This window comes from Ascaphus truei, chromosome 4, assembly GCF_040206685.1.
Source record: "Ascaphus truei isolate aAscTru1 chromosome 4, aAscTru1.hap1, whole genome shotgun sequence".
Lineage (NCBI taxonomy): Eukaryota > Metazoa > Chordata > Amphibia > Anura > Ascaphidae > Ascaphus > Ascaphus truei.
Genome location: NC_134486.1, coordinates 247,205,752 through 247,228,320, shown reverse-complemented (window position 1 = coordinate 247,228,320; position 22,569 = coordinate 247,205,752). Strand labels below are relative to the sequence as shown.

Genomic DNA, 22,569 nt, shown 5'->3' with positions numbered 1-22,569 from the left:
CCAGAATGCAAGACAAGACTCTGGAGGCAAGGGTAGCTGTGAACACTTCGCATATAGGAAGGTTTATGCTCAGCCGATTTGCCAGTGGGCCGGCTGAGCATATAAAGGAGACAGAAAGCAATTAGGTACAGGCTGGAGGAGGCGTGTCAGTAAGACTGACAATGATAGGCTGAAGGGGTGCAGGAGACAGGTGTGGGAGGATCCTAGAAGCAAAAAGATGACGCAGCCTGTGCATGCGCTGACCGCGCGCGCTGCACACCGATGACTTTGCCATGTGGGCGGAGATTGGAGGCGGGATCGGAGAGAGTGGTATTAATCTCTGCGTGGGATGCGTGCGCGCACCTAGCATGATGGCTGGTCCCAGGAGAAGGAAGAGAAGCGTCATGGCAGATGGAAGGAGCAGAAGGCCCGATCACGGGTTCGGGTAGGTGACGAGTGTCCAAAGCCCCTCCAGTCTACGAGATAATTAATCGATCCCCTGGAAATCCTTGAGTCCAAGATGGACTGAACATCGTACTCCTGTTGGCACTGTACGAGGAGAGGAGCCGGAGATGAGGATGAATTGGGGAGGCGAGGATCCCGGATAGCTGATTTCAGCAGGGAAACATGGAAAACCGATGGTATCCTCATAGAAGGAGGAAGACGCAGACGGTATGCTACCGGGTTGATCTTCTCCACGACAGAATAGGATCCAATGAACCTTGGTGCTAATTTTAGCATGGGAACTTTGAGACGGATGTTCTTTGAAGACAACCACATCCTGTCTCCCGGGTTGAACTCTTGAATGTTCCTACGGTCACAGTCCGCCTATGTTTTCTGTCTAGAAGTTGCCCTGGTAAGATTTTGCTGGATTCTTTTCCATGAATTCTATAGCCAAAGAATTCTGTTGTCGGCTGCCGGTACACTGGCGACACACTTTATTCGAGCTTGGCTAGTCCCACGAATTCGGGTATACCCGGGTGTATTGAGGTTTGTGACTGTTTTCTGCCCGAGTACATTGAGTTATTTTCCAAGCAGGGATTGAAGCATTTTATTCCCGCTGGCTGCAATACTGCACAGTATATATATATAAACTGCATTACAATTCATGAATTTATGCCATCTGGTAGACACGCGAAGCATTGCAGCCTATTAAATCCTAATCATTATCATTTAACAGATCAGCCGCCCATCAGCCAGGCATGAACCCAGGCTGGGAAGGCAAATGCAACGGGGCTTGTCAGAGGTTAGGAGTGGCGCATTCCAGGTATCTGCCAGGTACATACCGGGTATTTGCTCGAATAAAGTGTGTCGGTGCAGTACCTCCAAACTGGGTGTGGTTATAAGCAGGAGAGACAGGTGAAATCCATAATTAATGAAGAAGGACGACTCCATGATGGATTCATTGTGCAGATTGTTGTGTGTGAACTCGGCCCAAGGAAGAAGGTCAGTCCAGTCATCCTGGGTGTCTGAGACGAAACAGCGGATATATTGCTCCAGTGACTGGTTGTTTCGCTGTGTCTGACCGTTGGTTTGGGGATGATAACCCGAAGAAAAATGTAAATATATACCTATTTACTGTGAGAAGGAATGCCAGAACTTCGAAATAAACTGTGACCCACAATCGGAGACAATGACCTTCGGCACACCATGGAGGCGTAAAATTTATTTGATAAAGATGTCTGCCAGTTTGGGAGAGTTGGGGAGACCTTTCAATGGGATAAAGTGGGACTGCTTAGAAAAGCGGTCTACTACTACTAAGATGTTTTCATCCCTTTAGACACAGGCAGTTCTACTATGAAGTCCATGGACAGATGTGTCCATGGACAGTCTGGGATGGGAAGATGTCGAAGAAGTCCTGGTGGTTTGTTCCCTAGGAGTCTTATTCCGAGCACGCAGCAACAAATTCCTTAATTCCATGCCGGGCCACCAAAAGGTCCACTCCACACCTCTTCTGGTACCAGGATGTCCAGATGACTTGGGAGAATGATCCCATTCAACAACTTTCTTCTGATGAGGTGGTGAGGTAAAGAATCGCCCTTCAGGATCCTCGAGACCTTCTGGGATGTGAGACTGATCTTGTACGACCTCTCTCAAGGCATAGAAGGTGTTAGCAGAGAGTATGTATTTGGAGGGAAGTATGGCCTCCTGACGATCCTCGGTTTTGTCGTCCACCAAAAACTGACAGGAGAGGGCATCAGCCTTGACATTTTTTGAACCCAGTAGGAAAGAAATGATATAATTGAACACGGAAAAGAAAAGCGACCACTGGGCTTGACGAGCCCCTAGACGATGAGCGCCCTCGATGTAGAGTAAATTCTTGTGGTCGGTCAAGATGGTAATAGGATTCTCCGTGCCTTCTAAAAGATGTCTCCATTCTTCTAGAGCTAACTTGATAGCTAGAAGTTCCCGGTTTCTTACGTCATAGTTTTGTTTTGCTGAAGATAGGCTGAAGGGGTGCAGTATATAGGTGTGGGGAGGATCCCAGAAGCAAAAAGATAACATAGCCCGTGCACGCACTGATCGCGTTCTGAACCGATGACGTTGCCGCGTGGGCAGAGTCAGGAGGCGGGTTCGGAGAGAGGTATTGTACTCCGCACAGGATGCGGGCGCCTAGCATGGCAGCTGGTCCCAGGAGAAGGAAGAGAAGCGTCATGGCTGACAGAAGGAGCAGTGAGCCTGATCACGTGTTGGGGTAGGTGATGAGTGTGCTGAGCACGTTGCGGATCACAGATCCTGACACTTATTTAGCATCATTGGATAATCTCTATATACTATAGACGTAAGATCTCTGTCTATAATATTGTCATCACTTTTAGCTCTTGCCTTTGCAGCCAGTTATGTGCTGTATACTATTTGCTCTGTGTTGTTACATATATGCATATGTAGTATGTTCAATGTTGTGCTTGTTGGTACAGTATATTGTGGTACATATATTGTATTCCTCAGGGAGGGCATGAGAGGGTTTTCACCAAGGAGAGGATGTAGCCTAATCGCTATTATCTTTCTTTTGGCCCTAACAGTATGTCATGTTAGACACAGGCACTGTGAGGGATAAGCTCTCTCATGAAGGCCTAGCTTGTTGTTGCAGCCTGGATGCATTGTTGCTGTATCCAGGGGTGGGCCTAACAACAACCTTGGGTACATGCCCATGATGTCCATGATGTGATGCCTGTCAGTATCGGACCTGCCCTGTCATAGGGCAGGGTTACAAGCCCCTCCCTTGGGGTACATAAGCTGACACTCTCTCAGAAGTCAGGGATCTATCCCCTCCCCCTGTGGAGTGGGGGAATTTTTACCCTTTATCCCATCAGGGAGTAAAGGAGCTGAGAAGGGGCCTACAGGGCCTCAAGACCTGTGGGTGCTACTTCCGGGAATGTGCCGGTTCTGAATATCTACATGCTGCTAATAAAGACAAGTTAAACTATACGTTGTGGCTGCTTGTCTGGACTACTATCTGATGTTGTCAGTGTGGACAATCCTGGCTGCACCAGGATCCTCATCTGCTGGAGGTGCTGCACTATGACTGATCATAACTGAGAACCTGTCCTGATGTTTCCCCATACCACCGCAGAGTTCTCAGGGCCTTCTGTTCAACCTCACAGGTAGCCACCGCACCAGAATACTTGTAGCGCTGTGATCTCACTTAGGGTGGGGGAAAAGGTGCTACATATGCATTGTACAGAGCAGCAGGGGAGCTTTTAAAATTTACCAGTGTCCTATCAAATTCAGATGTGCTATGGCCTGAGTATTGTTAACTTGAAAGCAGAAATTCATGTCAGTCGATTTGAAAATAGATATCTATTTTTCTTTGGTAATCAACTGCTGACCCTTCTCTCTTGAGCCCTGTTTTTGGTGCCTTGGTGCTATTTTTCAATCCTCACATACCAAGCCTCAGAAAACAGAATTTCAAGGTAGAGAATAAAAAACGCTGTCATGGATGGCAGTATAAATCAATGTAGCCAAATTGTAATGAAAAAAAAAATATCAATAATTCCATCTTTATGATATTTTTAAAGAGTTATGCTTGGGGAAGAAGGCTAAATCGTAATTTAAGGGTAGTAGGCCTACTGAATTAATTATTTGTGGGTGATTGCTATAAGAAGGACTGACCCATTCGATCATTTGCTGCAGTAGAGCATCTTATTACATTGAGATTATTAGATGTCAGTAATAATAAAATTGATGTGACAGCTCTTTTTTATGCTTGCCTTGATAACTGAAAATAGACCTACGTGTATATGGCAATGGCAGCTATAAAGGAATGCTTGGAAACTATCTCAGTCAATTCTGATATGCAATGATGTACTATCCCTTCCACACATTACTCTGATTACACATACATGTTTTCTTTGGCATTCAGTAGGCCAGGTTTCCTTTTACACTTAGTGATAGTGGCATTTAATGTACGATTTATGTGACAAATAAGACTTCTACTAAAGGATTGTGAGGAATGTTACAATTTCATACACAGCATTTAGAACATCTCAAAATCAAAGAAGAGTACGTGTCACGATCAACTTTTACACAATCACCGGATTAAAAGCAGTGGCCATTTTAAAATTAACTGCGAGAATAAACACAGAAAATAAAAATGTTTTATTCTTTTGAATTCTCTGTTCCACTTACATTAGAAAACATATTACTGTATACATGAGAAAAATGCTCACTAAATTTAACGGGCCACATTTAACTACACTAAGAAAGATGATCTTAAACAGTTGCTGTTCTAGAGTTCTTGCATGCTGTGGGCAGTGCTGGATTAGCAAGTGGAAAGAAATACTTTTTGTGATGTAATGATGAGGAGAAGGGGAGAAACCTAATTAAGCACATATTGTTATCCATATACATAACAGGAACTGAGGTACTGTAAGAGGAAAGTACAACTATTTTACAATTTATGACAGCACAAAAATGCATTTACAATGGAACCTGCAAAATGAGACTGAACAAAATGATACAAGATGGGCTCACGCTACTGGTAAATTGTTCAAAAAAGCATCAAAATAGAGAGTGAATATCTTTGTCACTAATTTACAGAGAAAAAAACTATATTGAATAAATGACATTGTATATAGTCTCTAGTGTCCACTTTGTACCGTTTTTATAACCTTATACATTAAGTTATATATTAATTAATTATGAATAGCAGTTGCACTGTTAAAAAGACAAATGTTATAATAACAATGTAACAATGTAAATTATATGTAGTGCATGTCTACCACACAGTTGTTAACATATTTGTTTGTAATATGTTTCAACAGGACGTACATCCACCACCACGACAATGGTTTTAGATGGCAAGAATGGATCTGTCCATAAATCATCAGTGAATATGACAAAGTCTGTCAAAGAGGACATAAGGACAACATTCCGCTCACCAACAGCATGGCTTCTAGTTGCTGCCCTTATAGTAACTTGGTCAGCAGTGGCGATAATTATGTTTGACTTGGTGGATTACAAAACCCTTGCAGGTAGGACCAAACCATATTTCTATTTATATCTAGCATACAATTCAAGAATTTAGTTACTTGCCTTCTCTAATTTGATTCATTTTCTATGGTTGTCACAAAATGTAGGAAATTGCAAATTTTTATCAGTATTTTTTTTATCTCTTTACTTACAACTACAGACAGTTTTTGGGGATCAAGAGTAGATCTTGACACAGAGCCCCGAGGCTTTCAGAGAAAGAGAAAAGTAGAGAACAGGATTTCAAATACCAGTCAAAATGTATATTATTCTGTTTCCATTAAATGTAACCCATCACCTATTTCTTTTCAGCTAATTAAAGACATCATCACATGTTCACCTTTGGTTGGTTGAAAACTAAATCATGTTTTGCATTAGACAGGGTCTGTAAGGTGCAGTTTCAAATGCTAGGTACAAATATTAGAATAATTTTGTAATCTTTCCTTTCGTTTTTTTTCCTGACCAAATAATACAGTAACTTAAAATATTTGAATAAACTCCTATTTAGGTAGGAAAAATTAACATGACTAAATATTTACAAAAAAAAAACCCTCCAGAATTGCTACTGTGCTTTATTTTTCTAAGAGCTCATCTTATATATGTGCTTTTTGGAATAACTCCAGCATTCTTTCATTAGGAAAGTTTATATATCAAAGTCTTCCTGGTACAGAGGTGGGACAAAATCAGTGCAAAAAAAAAAAAAACACATTTAAAGTAGTACTCCTAGTGACACTTTTTTTTTTTTTTTATATTATTTGAAGCAGGGGGGTCTGTTAATTTAGAAAAAATAATCCCATAGAAAACAATAGGATTTTGTTCATTGATTAATCTACTACAGTTGTTTAGCACTGAGTTTAGCCCACCTTTAAGACATAACATTGATAAAATAATAGAAATATGGGTGACCTTTGGCATTCCTGGAATATTAGCACATTAGTGCAGACAGTAATAGCGGTTACATACATTGTTACCTAGGAAAAAAATGCTGTAGCAATTTCAAAATTGCAATGATGAAAGCTGAAAATAAAGTCTCTGTGATGGCCATTTTAAAACATAATTTCCCCTTCCAGACTTTTTTTTTTACATAGATGGTAAGCAGGGGGTCCCTGGATTTGAACCATGTTAATTTCAGCTCTGGGAACCCCAGGTTCCCAGGATACACACCAGCAAAATGTAGCTCGGGTACTTCCTGCTTATTAAAATCACCAGCGCCAATGCGGGTCAATAGGAATCCTGTGTGTATACATTGGGCAATACTTTAAAAGCGGCAATCCAAGTGGGCAATTTTTTTTAAACACAAGTTTGAACCAGGGGTTCCTGGAGTTGAATAAAATTAATTTAAACTCCGGGGACCCCCTGTTTCCGGAGATACATCCTTGTGTAGGAGGTCCGAGTAGTTGCTCTGCTCGGCTTGCAGGGATCACATAATGACAACTTTTCAAAGCTCCCGTGACCTGCAAGCCAACAGGAAGCCTTGATGTCATCCGATTGGCCCACGTGATACAGAAGCTTTAACTTTCAGGAGATACCGGCTCCCCATATGGAAGTAAGTATCTCTGAAGCAGGGGGTCTCCAGAGCTGAAATGAATGGGGTTCAGCTCTGGACATCCACTGCTTCACCCACTGTTTAAAAAAAAAGTCAAAAACACTGTACACGCTTGGATTGCTCCTTTAAGAAAGATGCAGTCAAGATGTTATGCCAAGGTGAACAATTTACCTGGCTGTCTCGTAAATAATCGGTGATTTGCTGGTCCTGAAAAAAAAACCACTGGACAGGAGGGTGTAAGTAGAAATGGGGAAACAATCTATCAATTAAATGTGTTCTAATATATTTAAATATTACAAAAAAAGTTCTCATGTTTTAAACCTTGATTGTATGCCCCATTTCTTTTTTTCTCCCCATTTTCAGTCTCTACTTTTCTATACTGTATGTGAAGCGTCTGTATCTGTGTACAAAATAGTGCTCTCTCCATTGAGTTACAGTATCACTGAGCCCTCTATTCTTTATACTGTGAAGATGTCTTCCTTGAGCTCCTCTCATACAGTATGGATTTAGCTGAAGCCTTGTACAACACTTGGGAACACATCTTCTATGAGAGACAGGCCTACAATTAGGTGGGCCTAGCCACTTCTTCTACCAGGCCCAGGGCAACTATCCGGGATGCCCCCCTTGTCAGTGGCACTGATGAGAGAGATTGTAATTTTGTGTCTCATGGTATCAACCTATTTTTCAGAATGTGCATTAACTTGTGGTTAGTGTCATAGTTAGGAGTTAACAATCATAACATAGAATCCATTAGATTCATTATCTTGGTCATTTCTAAGATTGTGATCCCCAGTAAACTTTCTGCTAATGAACAGAAAACAAAAATGAATAATATTTTCATTGTCTTGTACATGAACAATTTGGATGAAAATAGACATTAAAGTTACTACTGAATGGACAATGTCTACTATGAACCTATTTTATTCCCGGGTTGAAACATTTAGAAATGTTTTATTTGTTTTACAGTATCAGTTATTTTGATAACTTTGTCAGCTCATCCTGATCATGTTACAGTTCCACTGTTTCTGCTTCTAATGGCTTTTTAATTGATATGTGAGCGTTTGAGCTACTTCTAGCACTTACTGTAATAACCATTTCCTTTTAATTCATGCGGCTAAGGAAAGTTTTATTTTGTTCCAGTCTTTTGAGAGCAAGGTAAGCAATTCAGCACCCTGCCTGTTAACATACAGTATACTATTTACAGTAGTTGCACAACAAATGTTTTATTGAATATCAATATTTCCTTAGGCCTTACTCCCAAATGAGTTAAGAAAATCTGTATGGGACTTGTTTAAGGATCACTGCGTAATTGCAGCACAAAGCTGATTTTACCTGCACAATATGGTTTCTTGCCCTATTTTTATTTGTCTCATTTTCCCGTCCAGGTTTGCTGTAGATTGAGCTTAACCAGTGATCGTTAAATAATCCTGCGGGATGATTACTCTGCACATCTTACCTTCGTGTAAAAATGTCTCCCATCATTTCAAATGCTTCTCTGATGAAGTGGCCTGTAACATGATTTGTTTCTAACCTCTCTTGCAGCAGTGTCGATAGAAATCAATGTTGAAATGTGTAGTTTTACTATTATAACTGTTTGTTGATAGACGCTTTACTTTTAGGAATTCATCAGTTTGGTGCTTATGGGGTCAGCCATCTAGTTCACAATGGGCCTTTCTGATGTATGTAACAATGTATTACAGGCCTTTCAATACCAATAGGCACGTAAAGATCAGTTATAACTATGAAATGTTCAAGGCAAAGTGCTAATATGATCCCTCCCTTTTTCTATTATCCATTCCATGAATCCAACTGTTTACATCATCAATAGTCACCTATTCCCAGTACTGTGAAGACCCCTGTTTACCACCTGGTAAAGACATTCTGCCTGCAGTGTTCTTCTATTTATTAACATCAATGTGCTGTGTGCTCACAAATGTCAGTGTCACTATCACTATTGGTGTGTGCTGTACACGTGACTTTGCATCGACTTGCTGTGTAAGATACTAACCAAACTCATACTGTACATTCATTCAAAGCAGCAATTCATGATAAACAAATGACAATGCAAAAACTGTAATGTATTTCTAGTCTACCTGTTCTTTACATTTTGTTGTTTAATCGCAAAAAAAAACCTTTGAAAAATGTGTTTTCCTGATTTTCCATCATAATCCGGTAGTGCAGCTACTGTACATTGCAGATGCTTCAGAAATACAAATGCATTTATACTAACAGTACCTATTCTTGAGCTGTAACGCGGTTCCAAACTCACTCGGCATACTGCTGAATTGTAAAGCATTTTTAAAGATCAGTGTACAGAAAACCCTTGATGGGCTTTATGCAAAGTCTGCACAGGATTTTCTGTACTGTACATGCAGAAATTTCAAATAAGCACGGTAAATAAATAAACAAATTAAGTTGGTACAAGATAAAGCCTGCACATATTTTTCCACCCAAATTATTTTGTTGCGTGACATGAAAAAAGGGCACTTACAGTAGTGTGTACAAACGCTTCTATACAAGTAACTACAAGACTGGGTAACCGTATAGACCTTAGCTCAAAACAGAGCAAGCAGGGAAAGCAAATAAATATAATACAGCTTTATGAGACAGATTTACAAAGCCGTGATGTTGCATATCGCACCACAATCGAATGTTGCAGTTCAAGGCAGTCGCAGTTAACTCCGGATCAAACTGCAGTTCCCTGTATAGCAGCTTAGTGAATCTACCTCTATGTATTTAACCTGCTTGATAGAAATTAACGTCGGAACAAGTTTTTTCACACAAGCAGCCTTGCCCCTGTGCAGAAAAAATAAACAGACTGTGGCTTATTCATCAATATGCGATAGTACTGATAAGGGTGCTACTTAAATGGGAGTTTCCATGAAGTAGATCTCTGATCCGCACTATCACAGTTTAATGAGTAACCCCCTATGTGTAAAATCTGAACATCTTTTTCCATACACTTGATTTGACAGTTTAAAATCCTTTACAAAAAGTTATAAAACGCAAGACAACATCTATACTGCTAGAATTAAACATTACAATCGCGCCTAAAAGCGGTGAATGTGATATTTGATACATTTGGAAAATCCTGGCCATGCGTTTGTTTACATCTCTTTTTTGTATTCTGGGGAAAAAAGTTATGATGGACTGCTGCTTTAGTGTTTGTGGGCCTGTTTCACCAGTCATTTGTTTTTATGTGTATTCCAAAGTCTGTTGTTAGTCTTAGCAGAACTTTTTACTGTAAGAACCAAATGAAGAAGTACTGCTACATTTGCTCAACACCTATTCTCTCCTAGACCCTCTACAATCTGGCTTCCGCACTGCTCACTCCACTGAAACAGCCCTCACTAAAATAACTGATGACCTCCATGCTGCCAAAGACAGAGGTTATTACACTCTGCTCATATTACTCGACATCTCTGCAGCATTTAACACCGTGGACCACCCTCTTCTCCTTCACATTCTCCATACTCTTGGTATTTGTAACAAAGCTCTATCCTGGATCTCCTCTTACCTCTCCCATCGTACTATCAGTGTCTCTTTTGCTAATACCTCCTTCTCCTCTATCAATATCTCTGTGGGGGTACCCCAGGGCTCTGTCCTGGCACCTCTTCTCTTTTCTCTGTACACAATTTTGCTAGGTGACCAAATCACATCTCCTGAGTTTAAATATCACTTCTATGCTGATGACAAACAAATTTACATTTCAACCCCTGACCATACACCTGCTGTACAGACCAAAGTTTCTGAATGTCTCTCTGGGATATCATCCTGGATGGCAATCTGCCGACTTAAACTTAACATGGCAAAAACAGAGCTCCTTATACTTCCTCCCAAACCTGGCCCTACTTCCTCCTTCCACATTACTGTTGTAAGTACCATCATTCACCCAGTAGCCCAAGCACGCTGCCTAGGGGTCATATTTGACTCCTCTCTCACATTCTCCCCTCACATTCAAAACGTATCTAAAACCTATCGATTTTTCCACTGCATTATTACAAAGATATGCACTTTCCCCTGTTGTTCGACTGCTAAAACTTTGACTCAGGCCCTCATTCTCTCCCGTCTCGATTACTGTAACCTCATGCTGTCGGCCTTCCTGCCTCTCACCTGTCTCCCCTACAATCTATCCTAAACACTGCTGCCAGAATCACTCTACTCTTTTCTAAATCTGTGTCAAAGTCTCCCCTGCTGAAATCCCTCTCCTGGCTTCCTATCAAATCTCGCATCTCGCACTCAATTCTCCTCCTCACTTTTAAAGCTTTACACTCTTCTGCTCCTCCTTACATCTAAGCCCTAATTTCTCGCTATACACCACCCTGACTCTTGCGTTCTGCTCAAGGATGTCTTCTCTCTAACCCCTTTGTATCTAAAGCCCTCTCCCGCCTTAAACCTTTCTCACTGTCTGCCCCACACCTCTGGAATGCCCTTCCCCTCAATACACGACTAGCATCCTCTCTATCCACCTTTAAGACCCACCTTAAGACACACTTGCTTGAAGAAGCATATGAGTAGCACTGTGGCTAGTACTATTCACGATACATAAAACTTGGCCCCCTGCAGACGCACATACCTGAATGCCCTCCTACTGTCTTTGTACGTTCTCCCGACCAATTAATTTGTAAGCTCCTCAGAGCAGGGACTTCTTTTCCAAAATGTTACTTTTATGTCTGAAGCACTTATTCCCATGATCTGTTATTTGTTATATATATATGATTGTCACGTGTATTACTACTGTGAAGCGCTATGTACACTAATGGTGCTATATAAATAAAGATATACATACATACATACTGGCAGCTCCACCTATTCTAATAGAAACAGGCTCTGTAATAGGTCTCACTTGTTATATTTTTAAGAGTTTTTTTAAGGGTACAGTAGGTACTTTTGACAGTGCTCTATTTTCCATTGTCAAGGTTTTGTGATAATATAATAGTCACTTTGAAGTCATTTTCTAAATTATAAAGTGGAACATCCACATCTTTGTGAAAAAAATGCAGACGTTGGGTGTTACCTAAGGATTTAGGCTATGTAGAATTTTTTTTAGAGACTCTGATTACTCTAATCACTTCTTTCATTATGTAGTCACTACAAATGTGAGATTTGGGAGCCATTATAGAGAATTGATGAATAGGGCAAGCAGGAAACCAGATTTATCTTTATATGGTTGAATTGAAGGCAAGAGCATGAACCTGGAATAAGAATACTTTCATTAATGACTTGCAGTGGGAAGGAATGGGGGACTGACATGAGGTACTGTATACTGTATTAGTGAAGCATTGTCTTGAAGGGCAGGACCACCAAGGAAGAAAGGATTATAACAAGAAATTGCCACGTGTGGATAAATGTGCCAGCAGGTTAGGATCCACCATCAAAAACAGAACTGACAGAAGAGCAAGAGAGGTTGAAATAATGGAAGCTATCATTAGCTCTAGTGAAGAAGCAGAAGACAAGTGACAATAATAATATAATACTGAAAATTACCTAATTTTGGGTTTGGTTCACTAAACTCTTAAACATTATGCTAACCTAATTTAACGGACATTAATTATACTGCAGTATTCACTAAAGCCAAGTAACATGATGTTAACCAAGATCTACTTGTGTTACAATAGTAGCATTATGTTTAATGGTGGTTAGTCTTAACTATATGTTATGAGAGTAAATAATACTCATTAGTTTTCATAGAGATGTAGTTAACATTGTTGTCTTCCGTGCCGCTGCCACTCGGGGTGATATGATTGCGGTGGACATGGTACCGGAGGATTAATGCTGTTCGAAGTCCTATTCGGAAGCGTGGGCCCCTGCAGTGCAACTGCAGCAGATAGTGTCTCTGGTGGCGCACATTTTCCCTTTTGTGGCTGCGCCACTGGAGACAGTAAGTCTAGCTACATCTGTAACCTTAACAGTGGGAAAAACGTTATTTAGGTCATACCTAAGCCTGTGTTACTCCATCCAGACCATGAAATAGGGCTTTGAGAGGAGTAAGAATAGCAAAACTAGATGATAAAAGTTAATTAAGTTTTATTATCATTTTTAAAATATTAACTCCTTAGTAATCCAAGTGTCCAGCTAGTCATCATCATCAATTCATGGCTAGCTGGTGACTAAAAGCTCTAAAAGGGGTTAATTAATATATCCCTAAAACTAGATTACCTACCACTCTTGCATACCAAAGAGGTGAAGATGACAAACAATGGGTTAACCCCACTTTACTGCCTTCATCCCCCCGGGGGCCTAACCAGCCATCTCAGGGCATCTATACTCAGGAATCCAATTTTGGGAGAAAAAGATCTCCAAGAGACAAACATTTTGTAATTGTTTTCAGATATGTTGCCCTCATGATGACTGAATGAGATGTGCATTCTCCTCTCCTCAGTGTTCCCATTTTTGTCTCATTACCAGGAGGTGCAACCTAACCTCGCAGAGGGAAACCCTCAGAATGTTGTCATGGTTATACTATGGTAATTAAGAGCTTGGAATGCTGGGTAATCTGACCTCTGACTTTTGCACTGATCTAGTATTTTTGCCTCTATCAGTTTACAAGGCATAATTTTAATTAATAAAACATGTATTTATATGCTACAAATATAGCGACGTGGGTTCTGGAGCACAAATAAATCGAAGTAAATGCAATAAAAAAGTGAAAAATAGTGTAATACAGTAAAAAATAATTGTAATGTGAATCAGGTATGTAGATATCCCACTCACATGTTCTGTGAAATATTCAAATAGAGGGGTTATCTAGAGTAACCAACTCAAATGACCATCCAGGCATCCTCATCAGACTCTATCAGGGTGAGATGAAGAATTCAGATGGAAAGGGAAGGGATAAAGGGTGGGGGAGGGAATCCCACATAAAAAGGAAAAAGCAACAATAGTGTAGATTGCTTTATAGGTTAAAATATACAAACTAATACACACACTTTGAGCAGTAATTCAGGTGTTTAGACCACCCAGGGTCAAATCTGCGGAAAAAATCCCCTGAGGAAGCTTGTGGAGAGTGAAAAGCGTAGGGTGGAGTAACGTGTTGGGTTGTTGCTTTTTTCTTTTTATGTGGGATTCCCCTCCCCTTCATCCCCTCCCATTCCATCTGAGTTTTCATCTTACCCTGATGTCTGCTGACACTGATGAACAAGCAAATGTCTGAGTCACTCTGGACAGTGTCTGCCGTTATTACTTCGGTGCTGCAACCACCGCGATCGCGTGACTTTGAGCGCCCGTGGCACCGAAGATGTTAAGTCTTGCTACATTTGTAAGTGTACAAAACAAATAAATAAAGTGCTGGCTTCAACCTAAAGGGAAAGAGGTCTAGTAAGGTGCACTAAAGATAACTACATATAAAATGTGAGAAAGCGAAAAAGCCCCAATTAGGGGAACTCATTAAGAGTGGGAAGGATGTTGGGTAGTTATAGAGTTAAAAACTAACGTTTATTACATAGATGTAAAATAAATGGGGAGAAATAATATAACGAGATTAACAAATAAAAAGAAAGGCAGAGGTCAGTGTGTGGAGATCCAACTAGTAGCCATCCGGGGCAACTCATATAATTGGGCAAGTAAAAAGGATATCTGGATATGCATGTACCTATGGAGTCAGAAAGGAGTGTCAAGGGTAAATCAATAAGTACTTCTTTTAAGGGGTAAAAAATGTGGCTAGATGTGTTATCAGCATGTAAGTGTAGCAGCTGAATCGCAGCTGGGCTGTCACTCCAAACTAGGGATGCGTGATGCATGTCCCATACCTCCCAAAATCCACACTGACCTGAGCTACAAGGTTTAAAAATAGAATGCAGTTAAAAAGCAGAGGATGCTAGTGTGACGATCAGAGGCCTGTTAGGCAATAAGGAGAATACAACAATCGTACATACTGTAAGTGTTGAACGGGATGCTGTAGCATCAGAGTAACCATCCACAAAGTTTGCCACAGACAACTGACGCCACAACTAGGCGACTAGACGTACGTTTTGCAACATGTGCTTTGTCAAAAGTGGACCCTCTGTGGAGACGTTCATTGTTATATACCCATTGAGGGGGCAGTAATAATGGGCTAAACCCCTGTGCTACTGGATCGAATGCTGGGAAGGAGTCAAAGATAATCTGCGATAGTGTACAGTGGAATAAAGACAGCAAAGTATACCCATATCCCTAGTAGGTTCAACACATACCCAAAAGAGAGATGTGGTAATAGACAAAGTATGGGCTGAAGGGGATGGTCCGCTGATGAGATCAATGTCCGCTCCCTCTGCCGTGGTATATATATAATATAAATCATTTTTGTCACTTTTAAATAAGCATTTCATGTTTTGATATGTATTCACCTCATAGACACTGCAGGCTATCTATTAGGCATTATGGATGAGGTTCAATTCCATATCCTCCACATTAAAGATGGTGGATATTGATCTCATCAGCGGACCATCCCCTTTAATAAGCATTTCATGTTGTAAGTGTCCAGCAGGTTAAAATTAAGCTGTCCCCAAAGCTCATTGAACTCTAAAGGTTACCATGGTAACCTAAGAAGCTAGAGATTTATAAAATCAGATTTCTAACACAACAATATATGTTTTGTAAAAGAGCAGGAGATGCTTAGGGGACAAAATACTAACATTATATGAGTTAAACTCCTATGGGCTTCTGGAGGTTGTTGCTGGTTTAAACTGATTCTGCATTGGTCAGTGCTCACCAGGGTCGCTGACACGGAAGACAACCAGGATTTCTGTACAGGGCCTGGTCAGTCAAGGGGGCCAGGCCCACTGCAGGCAACATGTGCCAGATCTGACTGAGCAGTGGGGGACTTCTGGAGGATGTTCTGAGGAGGTGCCTGTCAGATTCTGGTGGAAGAGAGGGCCTCCTCTGACAGGCACCACTGTGGGCCCTCTCAATCCTCCAAGGCAGCCGGTAAGAACACTCGGCTTCCCCCCCTATGTTTTTTACTACTCCCTGCCCACAGGCCACTATCTATACTCCCAGGCCTATACTGCCTCCTTCTCTAGCCTCCGGTCCATAACTACCACCTCCACATCCATAACTACCCCCATGTCCAATAACAACCTCCAAACCAAGGCCCATAACTACCTCTCCCCCAGGTTCATAACTACCCCCTCCAGGCCCATATCTCTGTCTCAACTCCCCCCCCAGCCCTCATTTCCTCCCCCTCCGGGCTCATATATCTTTATCTCCCAAGGCCCATATCTCCTCCCCCCTCCCCCACGGGCCCATATCTCCTCCCCCCATGCCCATATCTCCTTCTCCCCCTCCCATACAGGCCCACATCTCATCCCACAGGCCCATATATCCTTCCCCCATGCCCATATCTCCTTCTCCCCCTTCCCATACAGGCCCACATCTCATCCCACAGGCCCATATCTCCTTCCCCCCCCCCCCCCTATTCTTGTGTCTCCTCCTCCCTTCCTTCACCCCACTTTCCCCACTCAGGCTTGCATCTCTCCTTCTCTCCTCCCCCCTCTCAGGCTTTTCTCCCCACTTCAGGGACCCCCAGTACGCCATGGGGTGTGGAGTTTAATGGTGGGGAGGCTGCTCCTCTTATTTGTCCTGGGACCTAGAATTTCTGTTGGTGGCCTGGTGATCACTGTTACTATCCTCTTACTGTTTTGGAATGAGTTCTTCCTGGTACAGTTGTTTCAAATGTCAATTAATATTGAAAAATAATGCATTTTGAGTTTGCTTTTAAACATACAGTATGCGTAATACTTGTGCCTATTTATCTCTTGGGGCACCTTCAACATTTTTCTAATGACTGTTACTGGAGTTTAGAGCTGTTCTTGTTCTTCACTGTTATATGTTTTCACGCAATATTCGGCCATAACAAAGTGACAGGGGGCTAAATAAACTAATGTATGCTCCTCATCATCAAGGATGAAATAAATAAATAAATAGGAGCCATCTTTACAGTCAAAACAATTAAATTATGCTTTAGGACCATATATTAGCAACTGACATGTCAAGGACATTACTAGGTGACTACTTCCCTAGTAGTTGCCAGTTCCTGTTAATTATATAGCTACTGTATTACAGCGACAAAGTCCTGGCAACATCTGTTAAATAAAATTCCATTTATTTGAAGAATATGTGAACTCTATTTCAATGCCAAAGAGACTGGGATTCCAGCTGCTGTTCACTAATCAACAGTTTTAAACACATAAATGAAAGAAGGGAATGAAACTATCCACCACACATTTTTCTTTGCCGAACAGGATTAGAAACCAACATCTTCTCAGTGAAAAGCTTTTACTGTTATTTGCATTGTAGAATATATCTTATCATTGACATTAGCACATTACATGATGTTAGCCAACAAAAAACATTGCTGCTCACTCATTCCAGTGGTATAGAAATAAGTTGCATACAACATACTGCACAAACATCTTGTTCTATCCTGTCCATTATAATTGTTATGCTGTTGCACATGGGCAACATTGATATGCTTATGAACCAGTGTGTTCACTGTATTTGGACAAAGCATCCTTGTAGCATTGGGGGAAACGTCTAGTTTCTTCATTGGTCCTTCACCCACTAATTGGGTCAGCGATGATAAATTAAATCATTAGTTGATGAAAGGTTACCATTATTTTGCTGTCAGAAAACGACATTAGCAAGTAAATCAACAGAGACAGTTCACCTGTTTTTTTTTTTGGTTTTTAGCAGAACTGACTGTCGCAATGGTAATAGTAATATACCGTAAACCATGGTGCGCATTATGCATCAACACAAAGATACCCACTTAACTCATGTTTTAAGAGATAAAGAACCTTGATGTCTGGAGATTTTTACTATTAGCTAACAGTGATCATGCCGTCTTGTTGAGCATGTTGTTGTACTATATACAGTAGCTTTCTTGTTGTACTCTGTTCCTTTAGTTATGAATCCTTTGTCCTGATAGGATCTCATCAGCCTGCTGCTGGCAAGGCTTTGATGGAAGCTGAAAGCCTTAGAGGCAAGGATTCATTCAAGATGTATTTGCATGCTTTTTTTAAGCATGCTTTTAGCCTGTCGGAGCACCTGCAGTTGTTTCTAACCTTCAATATAGCGAAGAGAATTCTGTGTGTGCACAATACCAGATACCAGGATATTGTGTCATCATGTGTCATATATATTTATATAATTTCAAGATTATATTATTGTGTGGAAGAAAAGAAACAATACAAATATTAATAAATTACATAAGAATATCATTAAAAAAGATGTACTTTAAGTGCCCGTCACCCAAGATTTAATTGCAATCTGTAGCACTAAAATGAAAATGTTAAAGAAAACTAAATATGGAAATCAGTGAAAGAAGGCAATTTTTATTGTGTGACAGGCAAAAGCTATTTAGTAAAGGCAACTTGCATCTTGCTTGCTCTTGTCTTGTGTCCTTGAGAGTTCAAGCTGAACACTTACTTTTTGGCATGTTTTATTGCAACACTGCAGTTAGAAATGGTGGTAAACAGGACAAAAATATTCTCGTTACAAAACAGTTCATACATTGATCTACATATGTTTAAAGTGATTCACTATTTAAAACAATGTGTATTTATCTTAAGTGTACAGCAAACAATACTGCTTTGACTACATTTGAGGGGTTTGAAAGACTAGAAAGAAGTATGTAGTAAATTGAAAGATAATCAAATTATTATATTATCGGAGTTACTGTAGGTGCTTTTTCTATGATTACTCCAAAACTAATAGTTACTAGCACATGTTGCAGTTACGTTAACTTCTAAATTCAAAACTATAGAGGGCCCAGTATCATCTGTAATTTCAAGGGAATATCATGAACATATCTGAGCCTTCCAATATGAGATCCAGATGTTTCTATTTCCAAAAGGTGCATCACATAAAATAAATTCTATGCCCCCTCAAGTGTAATCAAGAGCATTCATGAATCAAAATCATAACACATTTCAATAAAATATGGAATAAAACTACTTTCCCGATTTCTTATTCAGGGGACTGGGTGCAGTTATCACTTTGCTCTGATTTGATTCTAAGATTAGAAATTTATTTAAGTGCCTATGGAAAGGTGATGGTGAATTGTAACAATTTTCAACAAAATGTTATATATTTGAGAGCAAGTAAGAGATTGATTACAAAATAATCCCTATAACATAAATGCCATTCCCTTTTACTTATTTGATTTAACATAACCACTGATATGGTCTACATATAAAGCATCCCAATACGGTGTCACTTAAGCAAGCCTGACATTTTCTCCAATAGGATCATAATTGTTATAGCTTTAAAAAGAATTGAAATGTTTCTTTATTGAATGATTACCTAAAATTCCTGTTACATTTACCAAATGCAAACAATATAATGTTAAGCAACAGTATAAGATTATCATATCCATTCATTGATATAAAACAAATGTATTGGCTTTTGTTATACAAGGAACACAGTGGACTGCAGTGAAACAGAATCAGTGCAGCAAAATTGTAAGGAACACATTTTCATTCCTCTTTTGTTTTAAACTATGCACTCAGGAGGTTCTGTTAACAAGTTCAGGAGTGACCCTGTCAAAGTCATACATGATGCTGTGGACGACTCCACTGATTGGCTATATGGCTTTATTTCTTTACTGTCTGACTTCGCATCCATCGATGATAATGAAGGTATTTACAACATAGAAATGTGTTATTAGTAGTGCAGCTTTTCAAATGCATTACAAAAGCTTATAGAATGGATGCAACCACCATTTTCTGGTCACACTTTTTTTAATAGTATAATTGTGCAGTATTGTGAATGCCATAGTCAAATAGATCGCAGGCCAACGTCTGTTTATTCCACTTGTATCAGATGATGCATTTTACCATCGCATGTGAGAATTCCATTTTACTTATAAGCAAACCAGTATCCAACAGAATCCGACTTTATCTGTGCAATGGAATGGAACAGTGAATTCCATTGCATTGAACTATCAGCCGTGCCACAAGATGTATAGGTAAATCATCTATTACACTGAATGATATTGTAATTGAATGGCACAAAATAACAAGTTGGTGCAGAAAGAAGAGTTATTTGACAAAATAAATAAATAGAACTGTTAAGCTGAAGATAGACCAATTTGCCTCAAATCAATTTAAATTCATTAGAGAGAAGTGCATATGTAAAAGAATGACTACAAAATTAAGTATTGAACTGTAGGATCAATAAAATATCAACAGGGCTATAACATGCAAATTAGCTTTTTTTCTGAAAAAAAAAAAGGATGTCTTGCATTGTTCCGTTAGATCCCTTCCCAACAGCTGGCAGTTATGATTTTACTGTCTATGTCTAGATTTTGAATTTCCCTTCCAATATCCCATCACATAATAAAGGCTATTGAAATAGCTTTTGATACTTTGGCCTGGAGTCACTAAGCTGCAATGCGGGGTATTATAACCTGACCCAGCGTTGTCTGCCTTTAACTTCAATTACTGTTAACACCGGTTTGGGGTGCGATACCCCACATCTCGAGCTCAGTTTTTCTTTACGTATTAGGAATTTTAAAAACATTGTCATTCTTTTTTCAACTTTATAATATTCATTTTAAATATACCCTTCCCCCCCTTTCATCTATTGCTTAAATCCTGGGTCAATAAAATCTAGGAGGGACTTGTTAATAAACTCAGAAAACACCAGTGTAAAATGTTTTTAAGTTACTTGTATTTTACAGACCTCTATGTATTAAATCCATCAATAACATTTGGATTTCTTGCTCAGTATTCTTAAACAATAAACACAGTTAAACTTCTACAGCAGAGTTACTGTAGATTGTACCCTTACAATTATAGCATCCAACACTGTTTCTGCCCAAACAATATTATAACAATAAAGTGTTCATCAACGTTTTTCAGTAATAGAGGAAGAAAGAGTATACCAATTACAAAAGATTATCACAGAGGTCAAAAGTTCATACCAGTTAGAAAATATGCAATATGAAAGACCATATCCCACCAATATTGATGTAATTCTGTTACCATCCCAACATTCATATTCTGGTTTGTTGAGTCACTAGCTAACTGAGTTTCCACGTGCAGCCCCCTCTCTGCATTCCATCCAATTAAAATATGGATGAAACACCTAGAATGACCATCAGTTGCAGAAGATATTTAGCACTGATGTTATTTTTATCATTTTCATCACTCTGCAAACTGGTCTGAAATACAAAATAGTTACATAATATATTTGCTGCCATATTCACATAATCAGCAATTTGCAAATAAACAGGAATCTCCAGACACCATCTATGAAGGAGTTAGCACAGATTATATATGATTTAATTTATGTGCTAAATTAGATTTAACCCCCTGTAGTAAAGTAGATCTCTCGATAGTGGAGATGTTAGAACTGCATACCTTTGTGAAAGCATCTTGTAGTGCCACATTGCATATTTGTTTGCTTGTTGTAACTTAACAGTTTTTTTTCCTTGGCACTGATTGAAAGCAAAACTGTAATTAGTGGCAGCAGTTTTTGCCAATTGTTCACAAATTATTATCATTTCTACCAGTACTACTGCATGATTGATGTGATTTTTGCACACCTGCTTCTAAACACTAGCAGACCTGCATGCTAGAAATTATCATAATTCCCTTTATGTTTTTTCTTCCATATCTGTCATAAAGTAACTTGCATGACCTTTTTTAGGTTTGAATTTCTAAGATCACAGGAGTCAAAGGGCTTAACTAGCCTCCAACGGGGAATGCAGAGCGTTACTAAAGGGTCAAATACACAAGTAACCATAACAGAACGAAAATATGATAAATCATCTACATTTTGTTCAGTCTGCTTCATTAAATTTCAGAAACTAATAACGAAGGCTAACGAAGTAGAAGAAGAGTTTTAAAAAATGAATGCTAGTCACAGTAGGAGACCTAGAGTAATTTTGTTTTATTTTAACCTGTTATGCATTTCAGTCTAAGCTTCATTATCACAGTAGGAGACACATTACTGAAGTTAGCTGTGTGGTGAATAGATTATGAAATAATGTTGATGATTAATTATCTGAGACATTTATGCAGCCAAATCAACTGTCAAAATGTCCTGCATTTGTGATTTACAAAATGCAATTCCTAAATGTTCTCAATTTATTACATTTAGTTAGAATTTCTGAGGGTGAATATTGAATGAAGATACAGAACATCTTATTATAAACAATTTACAGTAATGAATGTACCTCAAGTTCGACCTTTATGTCTGGAAGTCACATGTTCACCATAATGTAGATTGTTTTTTGTTTTTGGAAAATTAAAAACAATAGATATTGGAAGTGTCTGCCTTTTATAACACATTAACACATAATGATTAACATTTAGCATTTTTTTATGTTGCAAAAAATATTTGAAGTATATTGAGTCTTCATTAACCCTCTGGGTGGCCCAAGATGTACCCACTACCCCATGAGGTCAACGTACCCATTACCCCATGAGGTCTGGCACTCTAGAGGGACCGATGACGTAGTAACTACATCATGCCCGCAGACGTGCTCAACTTCTAGGGAAGATTGCGTCCTGCCTTTCAATGGAGCGCAGGATGCGATCTGTACTGCAGGGGGACTGGAAGAGGCGTACCCTGGTTAAGGCCTTATCTAG

At 39.6% G+C, this 22,569-nt stretch overlaps 1 protein-coding gene across 50 annotated transcripts in view; it reads left to right on the top strand.

Annotated features, from left to right (window-relative positions):
• The window catches only part of TRDN (triadin), a 798,289-nt gene that overhangs the window by 54,400 nt on the left and 721,320 nt on the right, over nucleotides 1-22,569 (top strand). For 49 of the 50 annotated variants that reach the window (XM_075597200.1, XM_075597198.1, XM_075597218.1 and 46 more), the window contains exons 2-3: nucleotides 5,244-5,453; nucleotides 19,483-19,611. In XM_075597200.1, the coding sequence (XP_075453315.1) occupies nucleotides 5,267-5,453; nucleotides 19,483-19,611 (316 nt within the window). In that variant the 5' untranslated portion in view covers nucleotides 5,244-5,266. Of the gene's footprint in view, nucleotides 1-5,243; nucleotides 5,454-8,822; nucleotides 8,865-19,482; nucleotides 19,612-22,569 lie in introns of all 50 variants that reach the window. The other variant, XM_075597223.1, reaches the window with a different exon arrangement.